At 37.0% G+C, this 25,368-nt stretch overlaps 1 protein-coding gene across 1 annotated transcript in view; it reads left to right on the top strand.

Moving 5' to 3' along the window:
• Window positions 1-750: 750 nt before the first annotated feature.
• Window positions 751-25,368, top strand: part of SLC5A12 (solute carrier family 5 member 12) — a gene marked incomplete at both ends in the record, with an annotated part of 42,799 nt that continues 18,181 nt past the window's right edge. Inside the window, 8 exons of the mRNA XM_081240633.1 lie at window positions 751-1,089; window positions 7,862-7,927; window positions 9,353-9,404; window positions 11,824-11,891; window positions 15,546-15,700; window positions 15,820-15,960; window positions 20,832-20,961; window positions 22,361-22,449. Of these exons, the coding sequence (XP_081096759.1) occupies window positions 751-1,089; window positions 7,862-7,927; window positions 9,353-9,404; window positions 11,824-11,891; window positions 15,546-15,700; window positions 15,820-15,960; window positions 20,832-20,961; window positions 22,361-22,449 (1,040 nt within the window). The remainder of the gene's footprint in view (window positions 1,090-7,861; window positions 7,928-9,352; window positions 9,405-11,823; window positions 11,892-15,545; window positions 15,701-15,819; window positions 15,961-20,831; window positions 20,962-22,360; window positions 22,450-25,368) is intronic.

Genomic DNA, 25,368 nt, shown 5'->3' with positions numbered 1-25,368 from the left:
ATCAGGAAAAAGAGGGTCAGAAAGTCAGAGACACTTAAAGACTCATCATAACCCTCTGAGATGTTATTATTCCATGTTCCAGATGAAGCTCTGAGGGGTTAAATATTTCATAAACAATTTCACAGCTCACTTAAGTTTGCACCAACTTGAGCAAAGGTCTCCTGATCCCTCGTTCTTTACTCCTTTTCCCCCACACCCAACGTCTCATGGAGTTGCAAGTACACACCTTCACCCTCCCTTACTCGGAAGCAAGATACAGGTGATAGTTTTGTTGGCATTTTACAGATTCTGTTTCACTCATTAAAAATGCTGAGGTGGTGAACTTGTAGCACTTCTATGGTTCCCAGTAATGGTTAACCTTAAGTTTAAAAAAATCTAGGAGATTAAAGAGCATGTTATCTGGCAAGTTCATTCCACCCCCAGTGGTTATTAATTTCAGAACACATCTGAATTACTTCTCTGTGACATATGCTTTAGCAGAGGGAAAGACAGCTCCAGGCCAGGGTCAGATTTCAAGTTCTCATCTGTTGGTACCACTACCAGATCCTTCTTTGTCATCAACTTTTGAGATCTTCCCTGAGTACAACTTGGTTTCCGAAGTGCTACACAAGTGCCTCTGGTCATCATTCTCTTCACACAACCACAGTCTCCTCTCCTGGAAAAGCGTCTACTCTACTGAGCTTTGCTTTTGGAAAGAACTTCTCCCTGAGACCAGGTTGAGAGCAACTCTCTGGTGCCATACTTCCCAGCATGGAGGTGAAGAACTTTGAAGTTTGGGATTATGTAGTCTTTGCAGCCCTCTTTGTCATTTCCTCTGGAATTGGGGTGTTCTTTGCCATTAGGGAGAGAAAAAAGGCAACTTCAAGGGAGTTTCTGGTTGGGGGACGGCAAATGACCTTTGGCCCCGTGGCATTGTCTCTGACAGCCAGCTTCATGTCCGCTGTCACTGTCCTGGGGACCCCGGCTGAGGTCTACCGCTTTGGAGCATCCTTCATCGTCTTCTTCATTGCATACGCATTTGTGATCATCTTCACATCAGAGCTCTTTATCCCTGTGTTCTACAGATCTGGCATCACCAGCACATATGAGGTAAGACAACTACTTCCTTCATTTTCACTTTGGGAGGTAGTTGCTGTTTCCTCTCCACTAGAACATGTTTTGTTATTCTTACTTTTTTCTCTAGTGATACACATTGTCTTGATGATAACACATGATAGTTGAAAAACACTCACTATTTTCAGGGCAATTATACATCATGGGAAAAAATATTGCAGTGTTATTGGGGAAAGCTTAAGCTTTGGATACAGATATACTTGTATCCAAAGACATCTACAGACACCTACACCTTCCATCTGTAGAAGAGAAATAACAAAGTCAAGCCCACGAGGCTACTTCAATGATTAAATGAGGACCTGTAGGTAAACATCTAATATACTGTCTAACTTGTAGGAGACTCTCAATGAAGGAAAGCTGATGTTATTACTTGTATTATTATTAACATCAGTATTCTGAGAAGCACGAAGAACATTGTGTATTGTCACTTTTCAGCTAAGAAAACTGAGATACAGATAGATGACTTAGTCAAGATTGTACAGTGGCTTGTACAGTTTTAGTAAAACAGTTAAGTTACTACATTAAACCAATTGCAAATATAAAACTGAGGAGATTTGAGACAGTACAGATAGAGGACATATAAGCTTTTCATTGAATTTAATTTACCATTTACCTTTGCCCTTTACATATTTTTTAAATTGTAGTACCCTAATAAGAAGAAATTCAGATTGTGTAAAGTACATATTTTGGGACTGCCTCTTTCTTTATAAGAATTAGCAGTGTGGCATAGGGGTTAAAGGCATGAACTTTAAACTCAGACTACTTGGCTTTGAATACTAGCTCTGCTGCTTAACTAGCTGCATGACTTTGGGAAAATGACTTACCTTCTCTGTACCTGATTTTCACACATGTAAAATAAGAATAATAAAACTACCTATCTGAAAGAATGTCTGTGAGGAATAAATGAGTTATTATATGCAAATACTTTTAACAGAGGCTGGCAAGTTGTAAATGCCATGGAAGAGTTTTATATTATTTATCATTATTGTTCTTGTTGTTGTTACAGTCCCTAAATTTCTACCAATCTCTGTACAGAAACTTGAATTTATGTTTATTTGTTCATCGTCCATTTTCTGCTACCTAGCCATAAATATTCTTACCAGGGTCTTTTAAAGTAGTAAAAACTCAAAGGGTAGAGTCTATTTCTCGACCTCTTGAATCTGGGAAGGCCTTGTGACTTGCTTTGACCAATAGCATGTGGCAGAAGTGATGTGTGAATTGGGAGCTTAAGTCTCATGAGGCTTATAGCTTCTGTTTTTGCCTTCTTGGAATATTGTCCTGATATAGCTATGTCAGGAAGTGGGTCTAGTTGTTCTAGCTTCTGGAGGATGAGTGAACAAGTAGAGAAGAACAGAAGCACACTGGCCAGCAGCCAACACCAATCACCAGACATGTGAGTGATACCATCTTGGATTTTCTCCCCCAGCTAAACTTCCCATTGATTGCAGCCCCATGGCAGCCCTGGAGAGTCATGTAGAGGAATCACCCAGCCAATCCTAAAAATTGTGAGAAATATTAAGTCCTGGTTTTTAAGTCATTGAGTTTTGGGATTGGCAATAGCCAACTTATTTAAATGCTTTGATATGCGGGGGGATTTCAAGACGAATCTATGTCATCTGTGCTACTTTGTCACTCTCCTCTCCCATGTCAAAGCATAAGGAACTGTTCTCACTCTCAAGTTATAAATTAGGCTCAGCTCATTTGCAATATCATACATTTTCATTATCTCCACTTGGACAGTTTATAATTGGTCTCATCATGTTGTCTCCGCTTCACTTAGAGTTACTTTCTTCTTTCTCTTATTAAACATTAATAGATCCAGCATGCTATTATTTACCCTTAACACTACCTTGTGAGCTGATGTCTACCTGCATTCTCATTTTTCTTAGAGTTCTTAAACTAAATAGTTTCTGAACTACTTACTTCTCTCTAATCCAGACTTTTTCATTATAATGCCCAGGCTACTACTTCTTCCATAGTGTTTTCTAAGCATAGATTATACACTTTTTTTTTCTGTAAATTGCTTTTTTTTTAGTTCTCCTTTAAATTACATTTGTGGCATTTTAGTAATTATATTTAAAATTTGAGAAATTAGATGTGTAAGTATAAGATATCATTATTGAGTATTATTTCAGTATAGTAAATAAAGTGACAAAATATTTGTTGTAAAATGGATATTTAGCGTGCGATAGGGTCTAAACCAATGTTATGAGGCCTTTTTTAGGTCATTATAAGGATTGTTTTTTACTCTCAGTGAGATGGGTCATTGCACTCTTTGGGCAGGAGAGTGCTCTAATGTGATTTGTATTTTAAGAGTATTACTCTAGCTGTATGATGAGGTTAATTATAAGGTTTTTACTGCTGAAGCAGGGGGTCTAGTTAGGAAGCTATTGCTGTAATCTAGGCAAGAATGATGGTATTAGCATGGAGACAGAGGGGATGATGCAAGTGAAATTTTGAAGGTGGGGGAGGAGGTGCCAGGATTCTTTTATGAATTGCATGTGGGTAGTGAGACAGAAAGAGGAGTCAAGGATGGCTCCATGATACTTGAACCAACATGAAAAGTGGACTTATTTCCTGAGATGGAAAATAGTGTGGCTATATCAGGTTTGGGGTTTTGAAAATAGTCAAACATGAAGGTAAATGTTACCTGTGCTATTTTTAAAAGCAAGCACAAAGTATGTAACTTTTCTGCTGAACTTCCATTTTTACTTTGGACTGTAGTTAAAGCTATACACCGATCCAGGATGACCACTGGATATGTGAGTGAGTGAATACAATCTTTCCGATGGAGAATTATGCAGTTCAAATAGTCTCTTATTTCATGGATGAGAAACCAGAGGCTTAGATTATAGAGTGAGATAGTGGCAAAGCTCAAACTAGAATTCAAGGTGTCTTACTTCTGATCTAGTTCTTTTTTTCATGTATATTTTTCTTAATACTATCTCTCTAGCTTGACTGAATTGACTGAATTTAGAGGAACTAAACTGAGATGCTAAAACCACTGACTTTTGCAGATTCCTATAGCAGTTTTCTCACTAACTTTCCATTTTTCAGGAACAATTTCCCCTTTGCTTTCCTAGACTTCATATGCCAAACAGTCCCAAAGCCAATATCACATAGTTTGGGTTTTGCTACATTTCTCCACTTCTGATATCACATTTTATATCAGTTATCTATTGCTGTGTAACATACCATCCCAAAATAAATTGCTTAAACCAACAATTTTACCTGCTCACAATTTTGTGGATCAGTGATCTGACCTGAGCTCAAGAGAGTCTAGTAAGACAATAAGGTTCTTCTGGTCTTACTTGGGGCCATCTCTGTAACTGCCATCAGCTAGTGGGTTGGTTAGTGGCTCATTGGTCTAGGGGCACTCAGATGGGACAGCTTGTAGCATACTACGCTTGGTCTCATCCTCTAGTAGGCTATCCTGGGTTCTTCATGTGATGGAAAAAGAATCCCTGTCAACCAGAAGACACAGCTCATTACACAAGCAATTTTGCAGTCTCCACTTGAATCATATTTGGTAGAAATATCACTGTCTTAAGTTGTGTTCCCCCAGAAGCAAATTCTGAGACAAGGAGTTGAATGCAAGTCATTTTGGAGGGAAATGATTTTATTAAGCATTGGTAAACAAGTGGCAAGTAAGACATGGAAAAAAAGGAAGCCAATAAAAGGTATGTTTTTGAGCAGGTTGTTATTGTGAGCAACTGAGGTTCTATCTCACTGGGGATTTCTGGGGGCAGTACAGATCACATATCAGGGTTGGCCTCCTTGAAATGAAAATAACTGGGATTTTTTGGTCCAACTTCCTTTTGTCACTGGCTGAAAGACAATGATAACACCCCCAAGCACTTCTAGTCTGCCCTGTGCAAGGGGTGAGATAAAGCCCTCAAGCAGAAAATCACTGTGCAGTTAGATGCTATCAACATGTACTGGGACAGAGAGTGCCAATAAGCTCCAGGGGTCACACCCACAATGACTACTACAGTCACTAAGATCCCACTATATTCCTGTCCCTGCACTTGACATTATCGTACACTATACAATTAGATCCTACAAATGCCAATTTTAGAAAGAGGTGGCCATCGTTTAGTGCAATAAACTAATCTTTCCAAGGACATGTGATTTGAACCCATGTTGTCTTCAGCTTAAAAGTTTTGCACTGTGTTTTATCCTATGATAGCTGAGATTTCCAGTTCCTCTCTCAGTGACTTCCTTACTTCTTTAAAAATATTTTCCTCATACCTGGTGCCCTCAGTCACACACCCACTGGATTAGTACCTGACTCACAGTGTACTGAATGTGTTGTCTGAAGAAAGATGGTCTGAAAATAAGGTGGTTCTTTCCTTGGGGGAAGGGTTGAGCAGTAAATTGGGAGATGTGGATTAGAGTGAAACTGAGTGACAATTCTGTCAAGAGGAGTCTTTTCTAGGGTTTCAAAGAAGGTTCCACCTTAAGCCATCAATCAACACTTACTTATGTATCATTTCTAGGAAAAGGACACATCAGTAAACTCCTGGGTTAATCAAAATGATTTTTCTTAAATTAGATAAGAAAGAACTACTGCCAATTAGAAATTACTACCAAGAACTACCACCAGGATATTAAGCCCTCAAGTCATTTGTTACTTTTAACATTTATTTTGTTCATTCAGTACATGTTTATCATGCACTGGAAGACAAATACTAGTGCCTTCTAGAATACTTGTTCAGGAATACCTTTCTTGACTTCCAACAGTAAATCAGATCCATCTGTTTAGTGTGTCCACAGCTCCCTGTAGCTTTTCTTTTAGTACATACCATCAGTGTAACTTTACTTTAGTATAAATTTGTTAATGGTCTCCTCTAATCTGTAAAATCCTTTGTGACATGAACTATATAATATTTGCTATCATTGTATAGCAGAATGCCATATAGAGGGTAAGCAATAAATATTTGTTAAATGAATGAATACATGAAAGATGAAGATAAAATGAATAAAATAAGACCCTGTTTACATGTACCAGGGAAAGTAAGTGTGGTGGGCTGAAAAATGCATCCCCCTCCCTCTAAAAATCATAATAAATGTTCTAATCCCAGGAACCTGTGACTGTTACCTTATATGGTTTAGAAAAAGAGATCTTTGTAAAGTTAATTAAATTAAGGATCTTGAGATGGAGAGATTATCCTGGTTTAACCAGGTAGGCCTTAAGTACGATCACATTTATATGAGGAAGGCAGAAGGAGATTTGATAGACAGAAGAAAAGGCAGTGTGACCAAAGAGGCAGAGATTAGAGTGATAAAGCTAAAAGCTAAAGGACTGCCTGCAGCCACCAAAAACTCCAAAGAAACTAGAAGTAAATTCTTCCCTAAGACCTCCAGAGGGATCAGAGCCCTGCCAACACTTTGATTTTGGCCCAGTGAAATTGATTTTGAACTCCTGGCTTCCAGAACTGTAACAGAACACATTTCTGTTGCGTTAAGCCACCAAATTTGTGATATTTTGTTACAGTAACCACACGAAGCAAATACAGTAAGATATGTGAATCCAACACTAAAATATAAGGCAGTAGGTGATCAAGTGTTATTACATATGAAAGAAGTTTAATATAGTTGCCCTAAATGCTCAGAGAAGAAAGTATGAGTAGGACTAGGAATGGCAATTGGGCTATCCTTTTTTTTGTTTGTTTGTTTTTTAACATCTTTATTGGAGTATAATTGCTTTACAATGGTGTGTTATTTTCTGCTTTATAACAAAGTGAATCAGTTATATATATACATATGTTCCCATACCTCTTCCTTCTTGCATCTTCTTCCCTATCCCACCTATCTAGGTGGTCACAAAGCACCGAGCTGATCTCCCTGTGCTATGTGGCTGCTTCCCACTAGCTATCTATTTTACATTTGGTAGTGTATATATGTCCATGCCACTCTCTCACTTTGTCCCAGCTTACCCTTCCGTCCCCATATCCTCAAGTCCATTCTCTAAGAATTGGTGAATTTGGAGAGAGGGAGGCTCTCTCACACTGAAAATCTGCCTACACAAAGGACAAATTGGCAGAGTACAAAGCATGCTGGTTGAATTATACATAATGATTTTATGTGGAGAATAAATCATGTGAGGGTTAGTGATGTGAGCTAAGACAGGAAGGGTGTGGATCAGAGAGTAGAGGGTTTAGAATGTCAAGCCTGAGATGTGCAATTTGTTTTGTCAATGATAAGGAATCACTGGAAAGTTTGAGGAAAAGCATGACATGACCAGAGTTCTGCTTTAGGAGAATCAATGCAGCAGGTGTGTGGTTGGTGGAATGAGTGGGCAAGGCTTGGAATTAGAGAGGTCAGTTAGGGGGCTACTGCATTGATCTGGGAAAGAGGAAAGGAAGGCCTGAGCTGAATCTGGGGACAGTGGAGATATAAAAGGAAATAATGGCTTTAGTATATCCACTAAGAAGAGCCCTGGATAATGAGCCAGAAAATCTGGTTTTTATTGAAGCAATAACAATTTTAAAATAAAAAACATTTATCTTCTCTGACCATCAAGGGAAGCTTCAGCAAAAATTGAGTTTTTCTATATCTTTGACTTTAAATAATCCAAATTTGTTTCCAAATTTGTTTCCTTTTCTTCCAAGTACAGATAGCGTAAAATCATGTTATAAACTAAGCACCAAACTCAGAGAAATACCAAGAAAACAGAAAACCTTCTTAGCAGCCCTTACATAAAACTTGCTGATTCTTTGCATGTCCTTCTCTCTGTTCTTTCTAGTACTTACAACTACGATTCAACAAACCAGTTCGCTATGCAGCCACAGTCATCTACATTTTGCAGACGGTAAGGGGTAAGGGTTGCTGCAGAGGTGGATTGGGGAGTGACAAGTAGAGTTTGTTTATTTCAGGGGCAATTAACACAATTAAAAGAAAGATTCAACACTAAGAAGAAACTACTTTCTTCTAAGGATAGCACTTTCAAGACAAATGATTATATCAAGGTATTTCCACATTTCATAGACCCCATATATCTGTACAAATAATGACAAACAAATATATATATATATATATAATAAACCACCAAGGGAAAAAAAGCTTTTTCTTAAATTTATTTTGAACTCTTATTTAACCTGTTCAAGTTGCTTTTGATATGAAATGATCTGGTAATTATTCTGTTTTGTTTTGTGTTTTTACTAGTAAACTATGTTGAACCAGAAATAGCTGTTTTGCTGAAAATCTGTTTAAGACTATACTCTCAAACTAATATTCCCACATTCCCCTTTTGGACTCCTCTCCTGGGTTCTAGGGTGCCCTCTTTCTGCCCCACACTTGCCTGTGGGACACCCTCAATGCATTTCCCGTGACTCACCAAGAACTTTCTTCTAGAAATTAACTACCTTCTCTTTTCTTAATGAAAACTCCCACTCACTACTGATTTAAGAACAAGAAAAGGAGGGAAACACTGCTCCTTGACCTGTCCATAGATATTTGCCTTTTAAAACCCCGCATGGGGGCTTCCCTGGTGGCACAGTGGTTGAGAGTCCGCCTGCCGATGTCGGGGACATAGGTTCGTGCCCCGGGCCGGGAAGATACCACATGCCACGGAGCGGCTGGGCCCGTGAGCCATGGCTGCTGAGCCTGCGCGTCTGGAGCCTGTGCTCCGCAACGGGAGAGGCCACAACAGTGAGAGGCCCGCGTACCGCAAAAAAAAAAAAAAAAAAAAAAAAAAAACTGCATGGATCTCTAAATGGTGAAATTTCATTTAAAATTAAATGGGACTCCATCCACTTCCATCAGTTCTGGGAGCTTGAAGATATACCCCCTATGAAGATCACCCATGTTGGTAGTTTTCCCTGCATGGTGCTCTAATCACGGATTATTTCCATCTCCACTCTAAAATTTATAGTTCAAATTGCTAAAATGTGTTTGTGTCATGGTGATATGTGTATGATGGGGTAGTGGAAGGGTGAATAAAAAACTTAACTTGAACCGTATTTTCATATCCTTCAGAAATATACCAGATCTAGCCATAAAATCTCAAAATATGCAGCCGTCTTAAAAGTCCAACACTCTTCCTCCATCGCATGATTATCCCGTCTGCAAATTAGTTACAGTAGCCAAGGATTTCAAAACAAGAGTGCATGGGATTGAAGTGTTTGACGAAGAAGTTTAAGGAAATGTAGCTCTAAGGTCATAAAGAATTTTTTAGGCAGGCTTACTTTCTGTGTCACTTTTCTCACTGTTCACCTGATTCTTGTCTCTCCCCCAGATTCTCTACACAGGAGTGGTGGTGTATGCTCCTGCTCTGGCCCTCAATCAAGGTGAGCTAGCGACACTCTCTTGCACTGTCCACCATTTTTATACATGCCTTGTCACCTTGAGAAATATACACACAACATCTTGTTGAGGAGACATTCCTGTGGTTAGGGTGCTTGAATTACTGTAGTTGTCACAACATAAAGCTCTATAAACTGAACACTGAAAATAATGCAAATAACTAGTTACTTGATTTTATCCACATGGTTCCAAACACCCAATTTGATTATTGCTTGTTTTCTAATCACTGAAGTTATGGCAATTTTTTTTGAAGTATGGTTGATTTACAGTATGTTTTGTTAGATTGTACATCAAAGTTATTCAGTTGTATATATTTTTTTCCAAATTATTTTCCATTATAAGTTATTACAAGATATTGAATATAGTTCCTTGTGCTATACAGTAAATCTTTGTTGTTTATCTTTTTTTTCTATTGGAGTATAGTTGCTTTACAATGTTGTGTTAGTTTCTGCTGTATAATGAAGTGAATCAGCTATAAGTATACATATATCCCCTCCCTGTTGGACTTCCCTCCCACCCTCACCCACAATCCCACCCATCTAGGTCATCACAGAGCACTGAGCTAATCTCCCTGTGCTATACAACAGGTTCCCACTAGCTGCCTATTCTACACATGGTAGTGTATATATGCCAATCCTAATCTCCCAATTCATTCCACCCTCTCCTTCCCCACCCCCCATGTCCACATGTCTGTTCTCTACATCTGCTTCTCTATTCCTGCCTTGCAAATAGGTTCATTTGTACCATTTTTCTAGATTCCACATATATGTGTTAATATACAATATTTGTTTTTCTCTTTCTGACTTACTTAACTCTGTATGACAGACTCTAGGTCCATCCTCATCTCTACAAATGACCCAATTTCATTCTTTTTTATGGCTGAGTAATAGTCCATTGTGCATATGGACTACACCTTCTTTATCCATTTGTCTGTCATTGGATATTCAGGACATTTCCATGTCCTGGCTATTATAAATAGTGCAATGAACACTGGGATGCTTGTGGCTTATTTTATGTTTATTTATTTATTTTTTTATACAGCAGGTTCTTATTAGTAATCTATTTTATACATATTAGTATATACATGTCAATCTCAATCTCCCAATTCATCCCACCACTGCCACCCCCACCCCCACTCTCCCCCCTTGGTATCCATATGTTTGTTCTCTACATCTGTGTCTCTATTTCTGCCTTGCAAACCGGTGCATCTGTACTTTTCTTCTAGATTCCAAATATATGTGTTAACCTACAATATTTGTTTTTCTCTTTCTGACTTACTTCACTCTGTTAGACAGTCTCTAGGTCCATCCATGTCTCTACAAATGACCCAATTTCATTCCTTTTTATGGCTGAGTAATATTCCATTGTGTATGTGTACCACATCTTTAACTATTCATCTGTCTATGGGCATTTAGGTTGTTTCCATGACCTGGCTATTGCAAATAGTGCTGCAATGAACATTGGGGTGCATGTGTCTTTTTGAATTATGGTTTTCTCAGGATATATGCCCAATAGTGGAATTGTTAGGTCATATGGTAATTCTATTTTTAGTGTTTTAAGGAACCTCCATACTGTTCTCCATAGTGGTTGTATCAATTTACATTCCCACCAACAGTGCAAGAGGGTTCCCCTTTCTCCACACCCTCTCCAGCATTTATTTTTGTAGATTTTTTCATGATGGCCATTCTGACTGATGTGAGGTATGTATAGTAGTGTATTTCAGTAATCCCATACTACTAACTTATCCCTACTCCTTCTCTTTCTCCTTTGGTAAAAGTAAGTTTGACAATTTTGTATGGTATATACACAACCACTAAATAAGGTCATCTATAATATATGGTCCTTTCTCAGTAATCTTATGAAGTAGATACTCTGAATACATGAGTAAAATGTGCTTGTAGTAATTATTTTAAGATTTATACCTGACCCCTTTGAAAGAATAGAATCCTAGGGAAAAAAAGGAAAGAAGAAACAAAAGTGAAAGAAATTTCATAATAATACCTGTAATATTAGAAGTCCTCAGTACTCAGTTTAATTGTGCTATGTGATTATAATGAGAAATATTTATTCATGGTCAATGTTTAGGTGGTTTCAAAGTACTCAGACTAAATTTGTTAAGAAAAACAAACAAACAAACAATTGGTGCAGGATTGGAAGCTCCAGAATCTTAAGAGGAATAATTTGACTTTTAGCATTACATGAAAATTATGGGCTGGGTTGAGGTATAATAATGTAATAAAATAATCTTTATCAGAGGTGAGAAAATTTAATGAGACAACTCTAATTTGATTTCCGTTTGTGCACAAAGAACACAGACAAAAATATTGTGACTTTTTCCTCATAAAGTTTGTTCTATTACTTTCCTTAGAGAAACTTCTTTCAATATTTTTTCTCCTTTCGTAGTGACTGGGTTTGATCTCTGGGGCTCTGTGTTTGCAACAGGAATTGTTTGCACATTCTACTGTACCCTGGTATGTATCTAGCTGTGAAAAAATATTTAGCACTGTCTCTTAATATGGGATAAGGGCTAATTTCCAACAACAGGGCATCTAAGTATAGCAGAAATTGCTATCCCACAATTAAATAGAAATATGCTGGCTTCTCTGTCACAGTTTCCAGAGGAAAGTGCCACTGTTTTGTTTAAAATTCTTTTCAGTACCAACCATTAATAGAATTTGGGCTCTGGACTCATTTGAGAAAGCCATGGCTAAGAGAAGATTTAATGACAGAAATATCTCCGTGCTCAGAGGGTAGGTGACCATATGCAACTACTGAGAAAAAAAAATGTGCTCATTAACAGTGATTATAAATCATAGGTAACATTTATACTTTACTGTCTACTGGTTGAGGAATACAAAATGCATGAATGAATGATCAAGGATGGCTGGTATTTTGTAAACTTGAGGATTCCACAACTTGTTTTTGTCTCTTATAGATGGATAAGTTTGGATTACATTTAACATTTGGTCTTATACATGGTCAGTTTTAACTAAGGAAACTGGGTGGTATTGGCAATTATATTTATATAATTGTTACAATCTGTTTAGTTCAACAAACGTTCATTGAGCACCTATTATTTGCCATGCTCTGCAATAGAAATCATTATTCTTCTGAGTCATTGGTACCATATATGGAGGCTTTAAGTAACCAGTTAAGAATATGGTAATGGTCCCCAGATAGTTGGATTCTCCTTCCTCCTTTACAGAGAAAAATAAAGTAATTGATATATTATCATATAGCACCATCCATGTATTTTGGCTTTGTGCGCATATCACTTACTCTTTTAACATATATCATGATAACATACAATTTTAAAATGCTCTTATCTCTCTTTTCATGCTTGCAAATCCCACCTTTTCTTTGCACTACAGTTTTATCTTATTTTTTTCCATTCCATTCTCACTACCATAATTCTATTCCAGACATACTCCTCCTACCTAAATTAAAAATAGTCTCCTATTCCTTACATGCCTGGCCGTATGTGACAGATTAGTGGCTCTGAAGTAACTGGCCATAGAAGGATAACTAGATGCATTGCTTAGCAACAGTAATGGAAGCCAGAAACAGTGGAATAATATCTTCAAAGCACTGAAGGAAAACAATTGTCAGTTATAATTGTGTATTTAGCAAAACTATCTTTCAGAAACTGACTGTCAAAAACTGAGAGAAATTACCCCTAACATATCTTCCCCTGAGAAAAACCTAGAGGAAATACTGTGGGAAGAAGGAAAATTATCCAGTTTTTGATGGGAGAAGTAATGATAAGAAAATAAAATAGTACACATTTAGTAAGTCTAGTCAAACAATTTCCGTTGCTTAATGAAAACAGCAATAATTTTATAGTATGGTATAATTTATATAATATCTAATAATATAGTTTATAATATTATAAATGTAATAATGATTACTATTATATGTAATTTTGCGATTAAGAAAAAGAATAACTTTCATTTGGACATCAATAGCATGTAAATCAGGAAGAGAGTAATTAGACTTAAAGAAGTTTTTAATCCTTGAATTGCTGGTGATTAAGACATTTTAAAAATTTAGACTCTAAATGAAAAATTCATGACAAAATTTCAAGGGGACTCATTTAAATAAAACAATCAGAGTAGAAAAAAGGAATTAAAACAAAGCAAAACAAAACTGCAATTGATTTTAGCAAGAGAAGAAAAAAAATACAGAAAAAGTAGAACAAATAGAAACCAAAAAGATGTCAGAAACAAGTCTGGATACTTTAATCATCACAATAAACAATAATAAGCTAAATGTACTACCTCTTAATTGATTTCAGTGTTTCCCTCCACCCTGCATGCCTCTGTTAACTTAATCTTCTTAAAACATCTATCTCTTCACGCCACTTCACAGACCTAATTCTCTCCTTGCTTCCCACTGTTCACAGGATAAAGTGTAAGCTTCTTAACCTAGTGTTGGAAATCTTTCAGTCTGTGAGTCAATCCACCCATCTAACCTCTTCTCACCACACCTCTGTTCCATCTCCTACCTCTTGCCAGAACACAGGCTTCAATGTCTCACCAAACTGGTGGCTCAGTTATCTAACACTTTTGCTCATAGAGCAGTTTCTTTACTCTGTTAATCCTGTGGATGTGTAGCCTAGCTAAGATAGCCAGTGGAAGAGATTTAAAAAAAAAAAAAAAAAGAGAAGTTTTCATGGTAGCTATAGTAATCTGCCTTTTGAAGCACATTTGTTAAAGTGGTGATGAAGTGGTTTGTTCTCTTGCCCCAGGTCTAGCTCAAGTTCAGGTTTATGCATATAACCCATGCCAAGTAGCCTCTGAAAACTGAGGTCTTTGATATTTGTTCTTCATATCACTAAAATCTGATATTGTGATTTGGGTTTAGAAGTCTTAATGCCTTTAAAGAAAATCAAAATACCACTCTTGGAAGGTGGAAGTAAGAGATTGAATATTTCTCAAATTGGAAATTGAACAGAATATAGAAACACAATGCATGTGGAAGGGACTTTTATGTCTATTTTTAAGTTACATTTTAATTTTAACTACATGAGAAATGATGAGACAAATCCAGTGTCTTCTTTCTTCTCAAGATAAAGACGAAGCTTGTCATCTTTTCACAGATGTTCTTGACACTCTGGGGGAGTAACCAGGGATAATTCTATTTTTCAATGTTAAAAATACCACATCCTTTCATTCACATAGTGCTTATTCATTTTCAAAGTACTTTTAAAATATATCATTTCATTTAATCTTTCCTAATTTGCTCATGGCACCTTTGCCATGTTCCTAAGGGATTCTCCAGCAGCCTCTTTCTTTCCTCCTTTCTTCTTGCCCACATAGTCCCAACTAGAATTGTACATTAGAATCACCTGGGGAGCTGTAAAAACACTTAGAACTGGGTCCCAGCCCAGACCTCAGTTTATTCAGAATTCCTGGGGATGGGGCTCAGACATTGATTTTTTTGTTTGTTTGTTTGTTTTCAAATTCCCCAAGTAACTCTAAAAAGGATCCAGGTTTGATAACCACTGTTCTAACCTATTGCCGAATCACCGTCTCCTGAGTTCTACTGTTAGATTCACCCTCCTGACACTCTGGTTTGCTCACCTCACTATTTGACCATCCTCTAGCTCTTAAAACGCCTTTCTCCATGAATGTCTGGAATCTATCATTCCTTCCTAGTTCTTTTCTTCTTTTTCAGTAGCCTACCATCTCAGTTTCCCCAAATTTATTCACTGCACTAAATTTACAAAAAAAAAAAAATCTCAAATTGTACAAGCCAGACCCAGGTGATCATCCTCAATAAACTTGGCACATAAAAGGTGCTCAGTGATAAGAAAGAAAGAAAGAAAGAAAGAAAGAAAGAAAGAAAGAAAGAAAGAAAGAAAGAGGAAGAGAGAAAGAAAGGAAGAAAGAAAGAGGAAGAGAGAAAGAAGGAGGGATGGAGGGAGGGAGGGAGGAAAGAAGGAAGGGAGGAAGGGAGGGAGGGAGAGAGAAAGAGAGATTGAGAAAGAGGGAGGGAGGGAGAGAGAGAAGGGGGAAGAAAGGGAGAAAAGGGAGAAAGAAATATGCATTAGCAGAGAGGCTGTGCAGAAATGGAAGAGTTGAGGCTTCATTTTTAAGAACTCGCATCCATTCTCTTCATTTCAGGGAGGATTAAAAGCAGTGGTGTGGACCGATGCATTTCAGATGGTTGTCATGACTGTGGGCTTCTTAACGGTTCTCATTCAAGGATCAGCTGATGCTGGTGGATTACACAATGTATTAGAGCAATCAGCAAATGGATCTCGACTAAATATATTTGAGTATGTCCAATGCTACTTTTCTTGTTTTATAAAGATTTAGCCACATGACCTCATCACCTAAAATAATATTTGGGCATCAAAGGAATGTATTTGTTCACTCACTTCTCTCTGCCTCATAGCTTTGATGTAGATCCTCTCAGGAGGCACACTTTTTGGACAATCTCAGTGGGAGGAACTTTTACATGGCTTGGAATCTATGGAGTTAATCAGTCGACCATCCAGCGATGCATCTCTTGCAAAACAGAAAAACATGCCAAGCTGTGAGTTATTAATGAATATTTCAATGTTTTTTCTCTGCCCTTTATATGCTTCAAATGTGTTTGTGTGTGTGTGTAAAAGAGAGAAAGAAACAAAGATTCATTTAACCCTTTCAACAATTTTTTGAGGCAAGCATTACTATTCCCTTCTCCACAAGGAAGTGGCAGTGCTGGGATTTGAACTTAGACCTTTCTGTCTGCCTTTGCTCACCGTCATTTGCTGCTTTCATTTACTGAGAAATTACTGGGTTAAATTAGGTGCTGTGGGAAGCAATGCAGAAAGAAGGAGCACATATTTCTTACTTACAGTTTCTGTGATGAGGTGGTCCTCATCACTATATCCATCCAGCATGTGGTCTCTTCAATTACTATTTTTATTTTGATGGATGTACTGTAAAAGTTTTCAAGGAGAGGTTAAAAGAAGAAGACCCAAGGTAATGAAGCAAGTGGTAACAGCTGCTCCAACTCCTGCCCGGATAACCAGTCACCAGTTTTACCAGGTCTGCTTACTCTGAAGGACTCCACAGAGTTGCAACTTAAGGCTTTTTAAAACCATGCAATTCATCCCACCTTCTAGAATGAAGACCAAAGGAAGTTATGCACTTTTTTTTTGTAAAACTGGCAGAAATAAGCTAGAATTTCATTGAAAATGGGCATTTCATCCTCATTGCTTCTACCCAAGGTTCCAGCCTCTGCAGACTTGTCAGAATGCCGTTAACTTTTCTTGGAGTGAGAAACAGATGCTATGAATATTTCCACAACTGATCATAAAATACTTTCAATGCATAGTTTCTTATTTAGACAGAATAAAAGATAAAATTGACTGGATATGGTTCAAAATTTTGTAACTTGAATTTCAAAAGGGAATATATTACTTACATAGTTCACATACCCTCAGCAGGAAGAAGTGAAAGCATTATCTACTGTTCTATCAATTCACTGGTAACATATTCATATCCTATTACAATAAATAATATTAAACTCTCTACACACGTGATCATCACTTTCTCAGATAGTTGAATTACTAAAAATGTATTTAGGATCAAACATAATTTTATCTTAAAATTCACTTAAAATTAGAATTCATTTAAAATTCTGCATTAAAATAAATTAGAATTGATGATATCTGATAAGGGAAGAAACTTTAGGTGAAATAAATAATAATTATCTGTTAAATCAAGGTTTTTTTTTAAATCTTATGTGCTTGTGTTATACTGTTTATTCTTGTGAACATGCCTAATTTCTCCCTATTATTATAATGGTACCTAAAATTTAGGAAATGTATTTTTTTCATCATTTTTTCAAGAGGCCAAGAATAGTACTTTGTGCTTATTAAATATTGATTACTTATTGAACAAAGTAATGCTTCAAGAAGGTCATGCTTGAATGTGTGAATGTGTAAGCACATAAATGGACACATATATACATAAGAATTTATGTGTGTGTGTGCATGTGTAGGAGTGTATATATGTATATTCCAGCATGTGTACTTGTGCTTGTGTATCTTTAGATCTTGTTTAGTGAATTGGTTTAAACTAAGCCACCCATTCATAATAGTTTCTTGGAAATTGTTACATTAGTATTTGATGGTTATGAAAACTGTCAGAAAAAGAGAGATACTCACAAAGGAAAAAATATATATATAATTTCCTAAGCATTTAGGACTGCCATTCCTGATTCCACCCATCCCCACTCCCATGGAAGGACCAGAGCTATGATGGGAATTTTGTTAGAATAAGGAAAGAAGAAAAAATAAAAAACTGTCTTTAGAAAAGACTTCCCTGTAAGAATCTTAGTTGATTTAGTTGATACAATTCAGGAGTGAGAAATCAGCCCAAATGGTCAGTATGGTTGAAGTGCACACAGCTGGAGGGGAGATTGCTATAGTGGGGATCTAGTGGGACGTCTCATTTGTCATGCAACTGGAGCCTCAAGGGCACTTCCAGGGCAACTGGGGGCCACTCAGAGCCAGCTGCCAACAGACTCTTATCTAGGAGGCTCTATAGAATGTTGATTACATGCATCATTTCTGGTCAATTATCTGAGAGCCTGATGTAATTAGGACATTCCATCAGGGTTTAGAAAAATCTCTGCATCATAGATAGGTGAAAATACATCCATAAAGTTCATACTGAATGTGGCCATAGGTTAAAACCAGAAGTGACCCATTATAGATGCATTTAATTGCATGGCCAGAATGCTGATTACTCACTAAAGACAGCTTCATCTTAAGCCAGATCTTCTTCACACTTAGGAATAGTATCACTTACCAAGTCATTTTAGACGTGCTCCCTGGAAGCTGCTTTGGACGCTTTTGTTTCTAGACTTCAGTTTACGTTTCAGGACTGCAGGTAGAAGATGATGCTGTGATGGCAGAAGAAGCTGGTGCAGGTTACCAGGTCCCTTCCCATCACCGTCTCATGTCCCAGCTAAGATGAGCACATCCAAACCCAGTCACTTATGTTCCATTCTCTTTGCCTTTGTTTATTTTCTTTATATCTTTTATTGCATCTAAAATCACCTTGTTTATTTATTTCATTTTGGTGATTATTACCTGCCTCTAATCCCAGAATATCATCTTCATGAGGGTGGGCTCTGGGTTGCTCACTGCTATGTCCTCAGTATCCAGAAGAACCTGGTACATAGTGATGCTTCATAAATATTTTCTAAATGAATCGATGAAGTGGCTTAAGTTGCAAACAGGAGAATTAGCCCTGTAGAGAATTAAAGTCTATCTCTGAAGAAAAAATAAGTTCAAATACAAGGGCTTTAACATTCTATTATACAATTTTGCCACTGATTTCTCATTTCCCATAGTTGACTGGTGAGTTTTTTAAATTGTTTTGAATAATGGCTATATAACCTACATATGGCTGTATAACCTCCATATATTTTTATGGAGTATAACTCATTCAATCCTCATATTAGTCCTATAATAAGAAGTAAGGTAGGTATGTTAACACTCTTTTTACCAAGGATTTAACTGGCTCAGAGTCTTAGTGACTTGTCTGAAGTCACACAGTTGTTAAGTATAAAGTCTTCTGACTCCAGGTCCAGTGCTTTTTCAAAAAAGAAATGATGTAAAGAGTATAACCAGGGCTTCCCTGGTGGTTGAGAGTCTGCCTGCCGATGCAGGGGACACGGGTTCATGCCCCAGTCTGGGAAGATCCCACATGCCGCGGAGCAGCTGGGCCCATAAACCATGGCCGCTGAGCCTGTGTGTCCGGAGCCTGTGCTCCACAATGGAAGAGGCCACAACAGTGAGAGGCCTGTGTACCGCAAAAAAAAAAAAAAAAAAGTATATTGTAAAGAATTTCTATTTTTCATTTATTCATTTAATCATTTTTAACAAAAATAAAATAATTTATGTCTGCTATGTGCCAGCACTATTGGGTGCTCTGGGGACATAACCCTGTGTGTGTTCAAGTGGGGGAAACAGATAATAAACAAATAAATTTATTATACAATTTCAGATAAGGATAAATGTTATAAAGATGTAAAGCCGTATAAGGAGTAGAATCTGATGAGAGAGCAGGGAGTGACCTTTCAGGTAAAGAGGCCTATCCAGGATATGGCCTGAGAAAAGTTTGAATAGAATTTGTCTAAATGGCGGAAGTAAGAGTACAGCTAATTCAGTTTGCAGATATTGACCATTTGATGTATCAAATGTATTCCCCAAAGGCTATGTCTAAATCAACCTTTTTCAAACAAAAACAAACAAACAGCTAAAACTCAAAGATAAATATGGTTGGAATAATCCCAAGGAAGGAATTTCAGAGATAATACCCTTTCCTAATGTAAATAATGTAAAATAAAAATTTCCAAATGGCTAGATTATTTAATATATTTGCTTCATAAAAGAATACTTTGATTTAAGGGTTTTCTGAAAGTCAGGTACACCTGTACAGCAGGGGTTTTATGGGGCTTTGAAATGAATATGTGTCCTTACATTTGAATGTGAGTGCATCTGAATCCCTTCAAACAATGGCTGAATCCCAGGAAATGCCTCCTGTTGCTCTTTGGGCCCCCTACCCCTTGAAACTCTCTCCAGAGCGAGATTGTTTGTTCTCTCACTGATCCAGTGTGAGGCCAGCCGACTTTCAAGTCTTCCCTGAGATTTAGAAGATGTGTAATATTTTGACTTTCAAAGAACAGTATGAATACAAAATAACCATAGGATACTACAAATGCACTCAAACTGAAGTTAAGCAGAATGTTATAGAATAAAAAGAATTGTTGTAGAATAAAAAGAACTGCTCCAAAGAATGTGGGGAAAATGACTTTAGGTTTTTCATACCTTCTATTGCCTTTTAAAAAACTGAACTTTAAACTTCACCTGATTTAATCTCCAAAGCGAATATTTCCAAAACGTGTCTACTTCTACATTTATCTCATCATTCCTCTGGAATAAAAGATGTTAAAATGTAAGTTGGCTTTTTGACAGTTTCATGAATTGAGTGGGGGGAAATTACTTGAAGTTATATAATATGAGTGATTTTATGAAATTTCATCCAAGGAAATAGACCTCACACTACACATTGCAACTTTGCAGAAAAGCTATTTCAAAAGCAAACCCATCAAGAATCTACCTTGTTCAAATTTCATAATCAGTCTAAAAGTGTAACATGCCCAAACAAAAAAAATGCAAAAGTATAAAAAGTAATGATTTTTAAAAAATTGAAATATAATTGACTTGTATTAGTTTCGGGTGTATAACATAGTGACTTGATATCAAAATATATACATTCTTGAAGGGATAGAATTTTATTTTATAGCAAAAAGGCCCCCAAAATTTTACCTTGAGTCTTTGGTAATGTCCTCACCACACTGTAATATGACAGAGTCTACCAGTAGATCCATGTGTTATTTTCTAGAGCCTTGTATTTCAACTTGTTGGGCCTCTGGGTCATTCTGGCATGTGCTGTCTTCTCTGGCTTAATCATGTACTCCCACTTCAAAGACTGTGATCCTTGGACTTCTGGTATCGTCTCAGCACCAGACCAGGTATGTGCTCCCTTGGGGCCAGTGGGGAACAGCTGAAATGAGTGTGTTTCTGGCCATCGATGCTGAGCCTTTCTTTTTTTCGACCTGGACCTGTAGGTATTTCCCAAACCACAAAGACTTGATTTCTTTCCTCTCCTCTTGGATGATATTATCACAGATCAGGTTCTAATACTGGGGAGTGAACATGTAAAAAGTAGGTATCTTACCTTGTCCTTGAAGGCAAGGACTGGGGCCAGGGCGGGGCTGGGGAGAATGGAAGAGGACTTGAACCTATAGCTTTGGTTTTCAATGCCACCATTCAATTCTTTTTTTCTATCCATCACAAGGTTGATTAATGATGCTTTAATCTCAGATTGAACAAAATGACCCCTATTTCTATAATGCTTCTGCTCATGTCTTCTCATTAAGGCTTAAACAATATCACCCCAATATATTACATTAAACATGCTTTTATAAATTAATTTTTATTGGAGTACAGTTGATTTACAATGTTGTGTTAGTTTCAGCTGTACAGCAAAGTGACTCGGTTATACATATACATATATCCACTCTTTTTTAGATTCTATTCTGGTATAGGTCATTACAGAGTATTGAGTTTCCTGTGCTGTACAGTAGGTTCTTATTAGTTATCTATTTTATACACAGTAGTGTGTATATGTCAATCCAAATCTCCCAATTTATCCCTCCTCCTCCTTTCCCCCCGGTGATCATAAGTTTGTTTTCTACATCGGTGACGCTATTTCTGTTTTGTAAATAGGTTCATTTGTACCATTATTTTAAGATTCCACATATAAGTGGCATCATATGATCTTTGTCTTTCTCTGTCTGACTTATTTTACTCAGTATGACAATCTCTTGGTCCATCCTTAAAAACTCCATTCACGGAGAATATTCTCAGGAGGAGCTATCGTCTCTATCCTCTCCCCCTACATATACAACTCTCCCACTGTGTCCTGTGGCTGCTCCTCTCCCATAAATCTGGCTCCAGAGTAGAACCATAATACCTAGACTCCCTGAAGACCTGTTTTAAGCATTTGTTTTTAGGATTTAGTTTCTAACATTAAGGATAAACAGGCAAGAAAATAGCACACATTGCAAACGTAAAAAAAGTTAAAAGTTCCTGAATATTCTAAAGTTCATCCAACTTTTTCCTTTTATGACTGTCCCCTTCCTATCCCTTCCCCTCCCCTACAGCTGCACCTCAGGTCCATGGAATTGGATTGATCATAACCTCATTTGTTAGCATTTAACAACGATAGTCCAGACAAATCCCTTTATTGTTACTTTATTTTTTTTCTTTTTTTCCCACCTCCTTTTGCTAAAAAGCTTCAATACAGTCCCACATTTCAGACACTGCTGATGAGACCGCTAATCCCATCTTGTTTTGCCTCCTCTTCAGCTGATGCCATACTTCGTCATGGAGTTATTTGCCACAATGCCAGGACTTCCAGGACTTTTTGTGGCTTGTGCCTTCAGTGGAACTCTGAGGTCAGTGTATTGACTACACTTGGCAATAATGTTCTGATAATGATGATGGTGAGGATGATGATAGCAAGGCAACAAGGATGACAAGGGTAATGGTCATAGTCATCACCAGTATTACTGAGTATTCACTGTGTGTCAGCTGCCCTGCTGAATGTCTTATACGCATTTGCTCATTAGTTGTCACACATTATATGAGGCCGAAACTACTCGTTATCATCAGGTTACAAATAAGGAACCTAAGATTTAGCAAGGTAGATAACTTACCCATGGTGAGACAGTAAACTACAGATGTGGTAAGTAAACCTAGGTCTGCCTTTGCACTAGACCTCTCTGTTTATTTTCTCAACCTTGTCTGATGCCAACTGTCCCCATGATTTCACATTACCTGCATACAAGGCAGCTCTCTCTGCCAGCATTTCTCATTCAGCTTCAATACATTCTTACAGATCTATCCTTTGTGATCCATTCTCTCTATCTTCAATAACACACTCAGGAACATCCATATCCAAAATGTAGACATTATTCTAAATACAAATTTTTTCACACATTTATTCTAACAAATATTTTAGAAGGTTTATATTATGCCAAGCACAGCTGGTGACAGTGGGGATACTTCAGGGAACAAGACTAGCATAAGTATTGCCCTGATATAGAGTTTTCATTCTAGTAGACATGGAAGATGGACAATATATAACTAAACAACAACAAAAAAGAGAAGATATTGTTTGATAATGGCAAATAGTATAAAGGAAATGACAGAGTGATAACCTAGAGAGAGGTTAGGTTTGGGGACTTTGTTTTTGATAGGGTCTTTAGTGAACTCCTATTTAAGTATATGATATTTGTGTTGAGATCTAAAGTGTGTGGAGAAGCCAGCTCTGTGAAGATCACAGGCAGAAACTTTTACAGGCAGCGGGGAGGGCAAATACCAAAGCCTCAAGGAGATAATCTGTATGGAATAGTTCAGGATCCAAGAGAAGAGTTGAAGCATAAGGAACGGGGAGGACAGCAGATGGGGAAGAGCCTAAAGAGGCAAGCAGGCATTAGATCAGGAAGAACCTTTATGAAAGAATAAAGAGCTTGCATTTCATATTAAATAGGAAGGTTTGAAGCAAGGAGGTTTGATGATGTCATACAACTGAAGACTCAGTCTTCTTTGTGGAGGGAAGTGGCTATCACAAAAGCAAGAGTGGTGAAAGTGGGTGACTTTACCGGAGGCTTTCACCTTAATCCAGGTTAGACATGATAGTGACTTGGAGAATGGGGGCAAGAGTGTTGAGGGCTAAATGGACTAAAACATTAAGACAGTATCATGTTTTTAGATTCCACATGGAAGTGATATCATATGGTATTCGTCTTTCTCTGTCTCACTTAATTCACTTAGTATGATAAATATTCCCTTGATCAGAAGTGGTGTTGGCTACCTTCCCATACTTCCACTGGCCGTTTGTAGTTCTTTTTCTGTAAAATGCCAATTCATATTCCCTGCTATTTTTTTTCTTTTGAGTTTTCTTCTTTATATATATAAGAAAATAGCCTATTGACATGTCTAATTTTTCTCATCTGTCCTATGTATATTTGCTTTATTAATAGTATTTTTTAGTATGTTGAGCTTCTATTTCATATTAATCAATCCTTTTACATTATGGTTTCTGGGTTTATATCATTCTTATGAAGGCTTCTCCATTCCATGTTTATAAATAATCATCCAGATAACATTCTAGTCTATGGCCTTATTAAATGTTAAAATTATTAAATCATCTAGACTATACATGGGGTGTAAGAAATGAAGAGAAGTTCCTGACTTATTTTCCTTCTAAGTTAGTAGACAGTTGTCCCATTATTTTTTAGTAAAAAGCCACATTTTCACCACTGACTTGAAATACTACCTTTATCACATCCTACATTCTTTTATATATTTGGAACTATTCCTGGATTTTCTTTTATATTCCTTTGATTTATTTGTGTACAGTTATGACAATACTAATAATTTTAGTGACTAAGCTTTAAAGTTTGATTTAAAATATTTTAGGTTAGTATTTATTCATTATATTTCTTTTACAGAATTTCCCTTGATATCAGATTTTTCCTAATTATTTTCAGTTAATTCTATAGAACTTGGGTGTACTCAAATCATAATACCTGCAACTACTTTTGAGTTCTCTTCTTTTCTAATAGTTACACTTCTATGTTCACTCTTATGTAATTATGCTTTGAGAACAATTATAAAAAATTGAGGGATTACAGAAATCCTTGTTTTGTTATGCACTTTATCTTTATTTTATTTTATTTTTTAATAAATTTATTTATTTATTTATTTATTTTGGGCTGTGTTGGATCTTCGTTTCTGTGTGCAGGCTTTCTCTAGTTGCGGCAAGCAGGGGCTACTCTTCCTTGCAGTGAGTGGCCTTCTCACTGCAGTGGCTTCTCTTGTTGTGGGGCATGGGCTCTAGGCTCACGGGTTTCAGTAATTGTGGCAGGTGGGCTCAGTAGTTTTGGCTTGCAGGCTCTAGAGCGCAAGCTAAGTAGTTGTGGCGCACAGACTTCGTTGCTCCGTGGCATGTGGGATCTTCCCAGACCAGGGCTCGAACCCATGTCCCCTGCATTGGCAGGCAGGATTCTTAACCACTGCACCACCAGGGAAGTGCCTGTTATGCACTTTAAAGGGAATTGTTCTTGGATTTTACCATTAAATATGATTTCAGGTTTTGGTTTAAACTATATTATTTATTTACATTTTAAAATATTTATATAAAACTAATAAAATCATAAAAAAGAACAAACATGCATATATTTATTCTACTTTAAGAAATATTTTTATCAGGGAGAAATATTTAATTTTGGTAAACTATTGGCATTTTTGAAATGAGTATTTTTTGCTTTTTTAGCTTTTGGCATATTAATATTAATATGTTGACATTT

The sequence above is a fragment of the Mesoplodon bidens genome (assembly GCF_964165515.1).
Source record: "Mesoplodon bidens genome assembly, chromosome: 7".
Taxonomy (NCBI): Eukaryota; Metazoa; Chordata; class Mammalia; order Artiodactyla; family Ziphiidae; genus Mesoplodon; species Mesoplodon bidens.
Note: the sequence above shows the minus strand (reverse complement) of the source record. Positions and strands in the feature narration are given on the sequence as shown.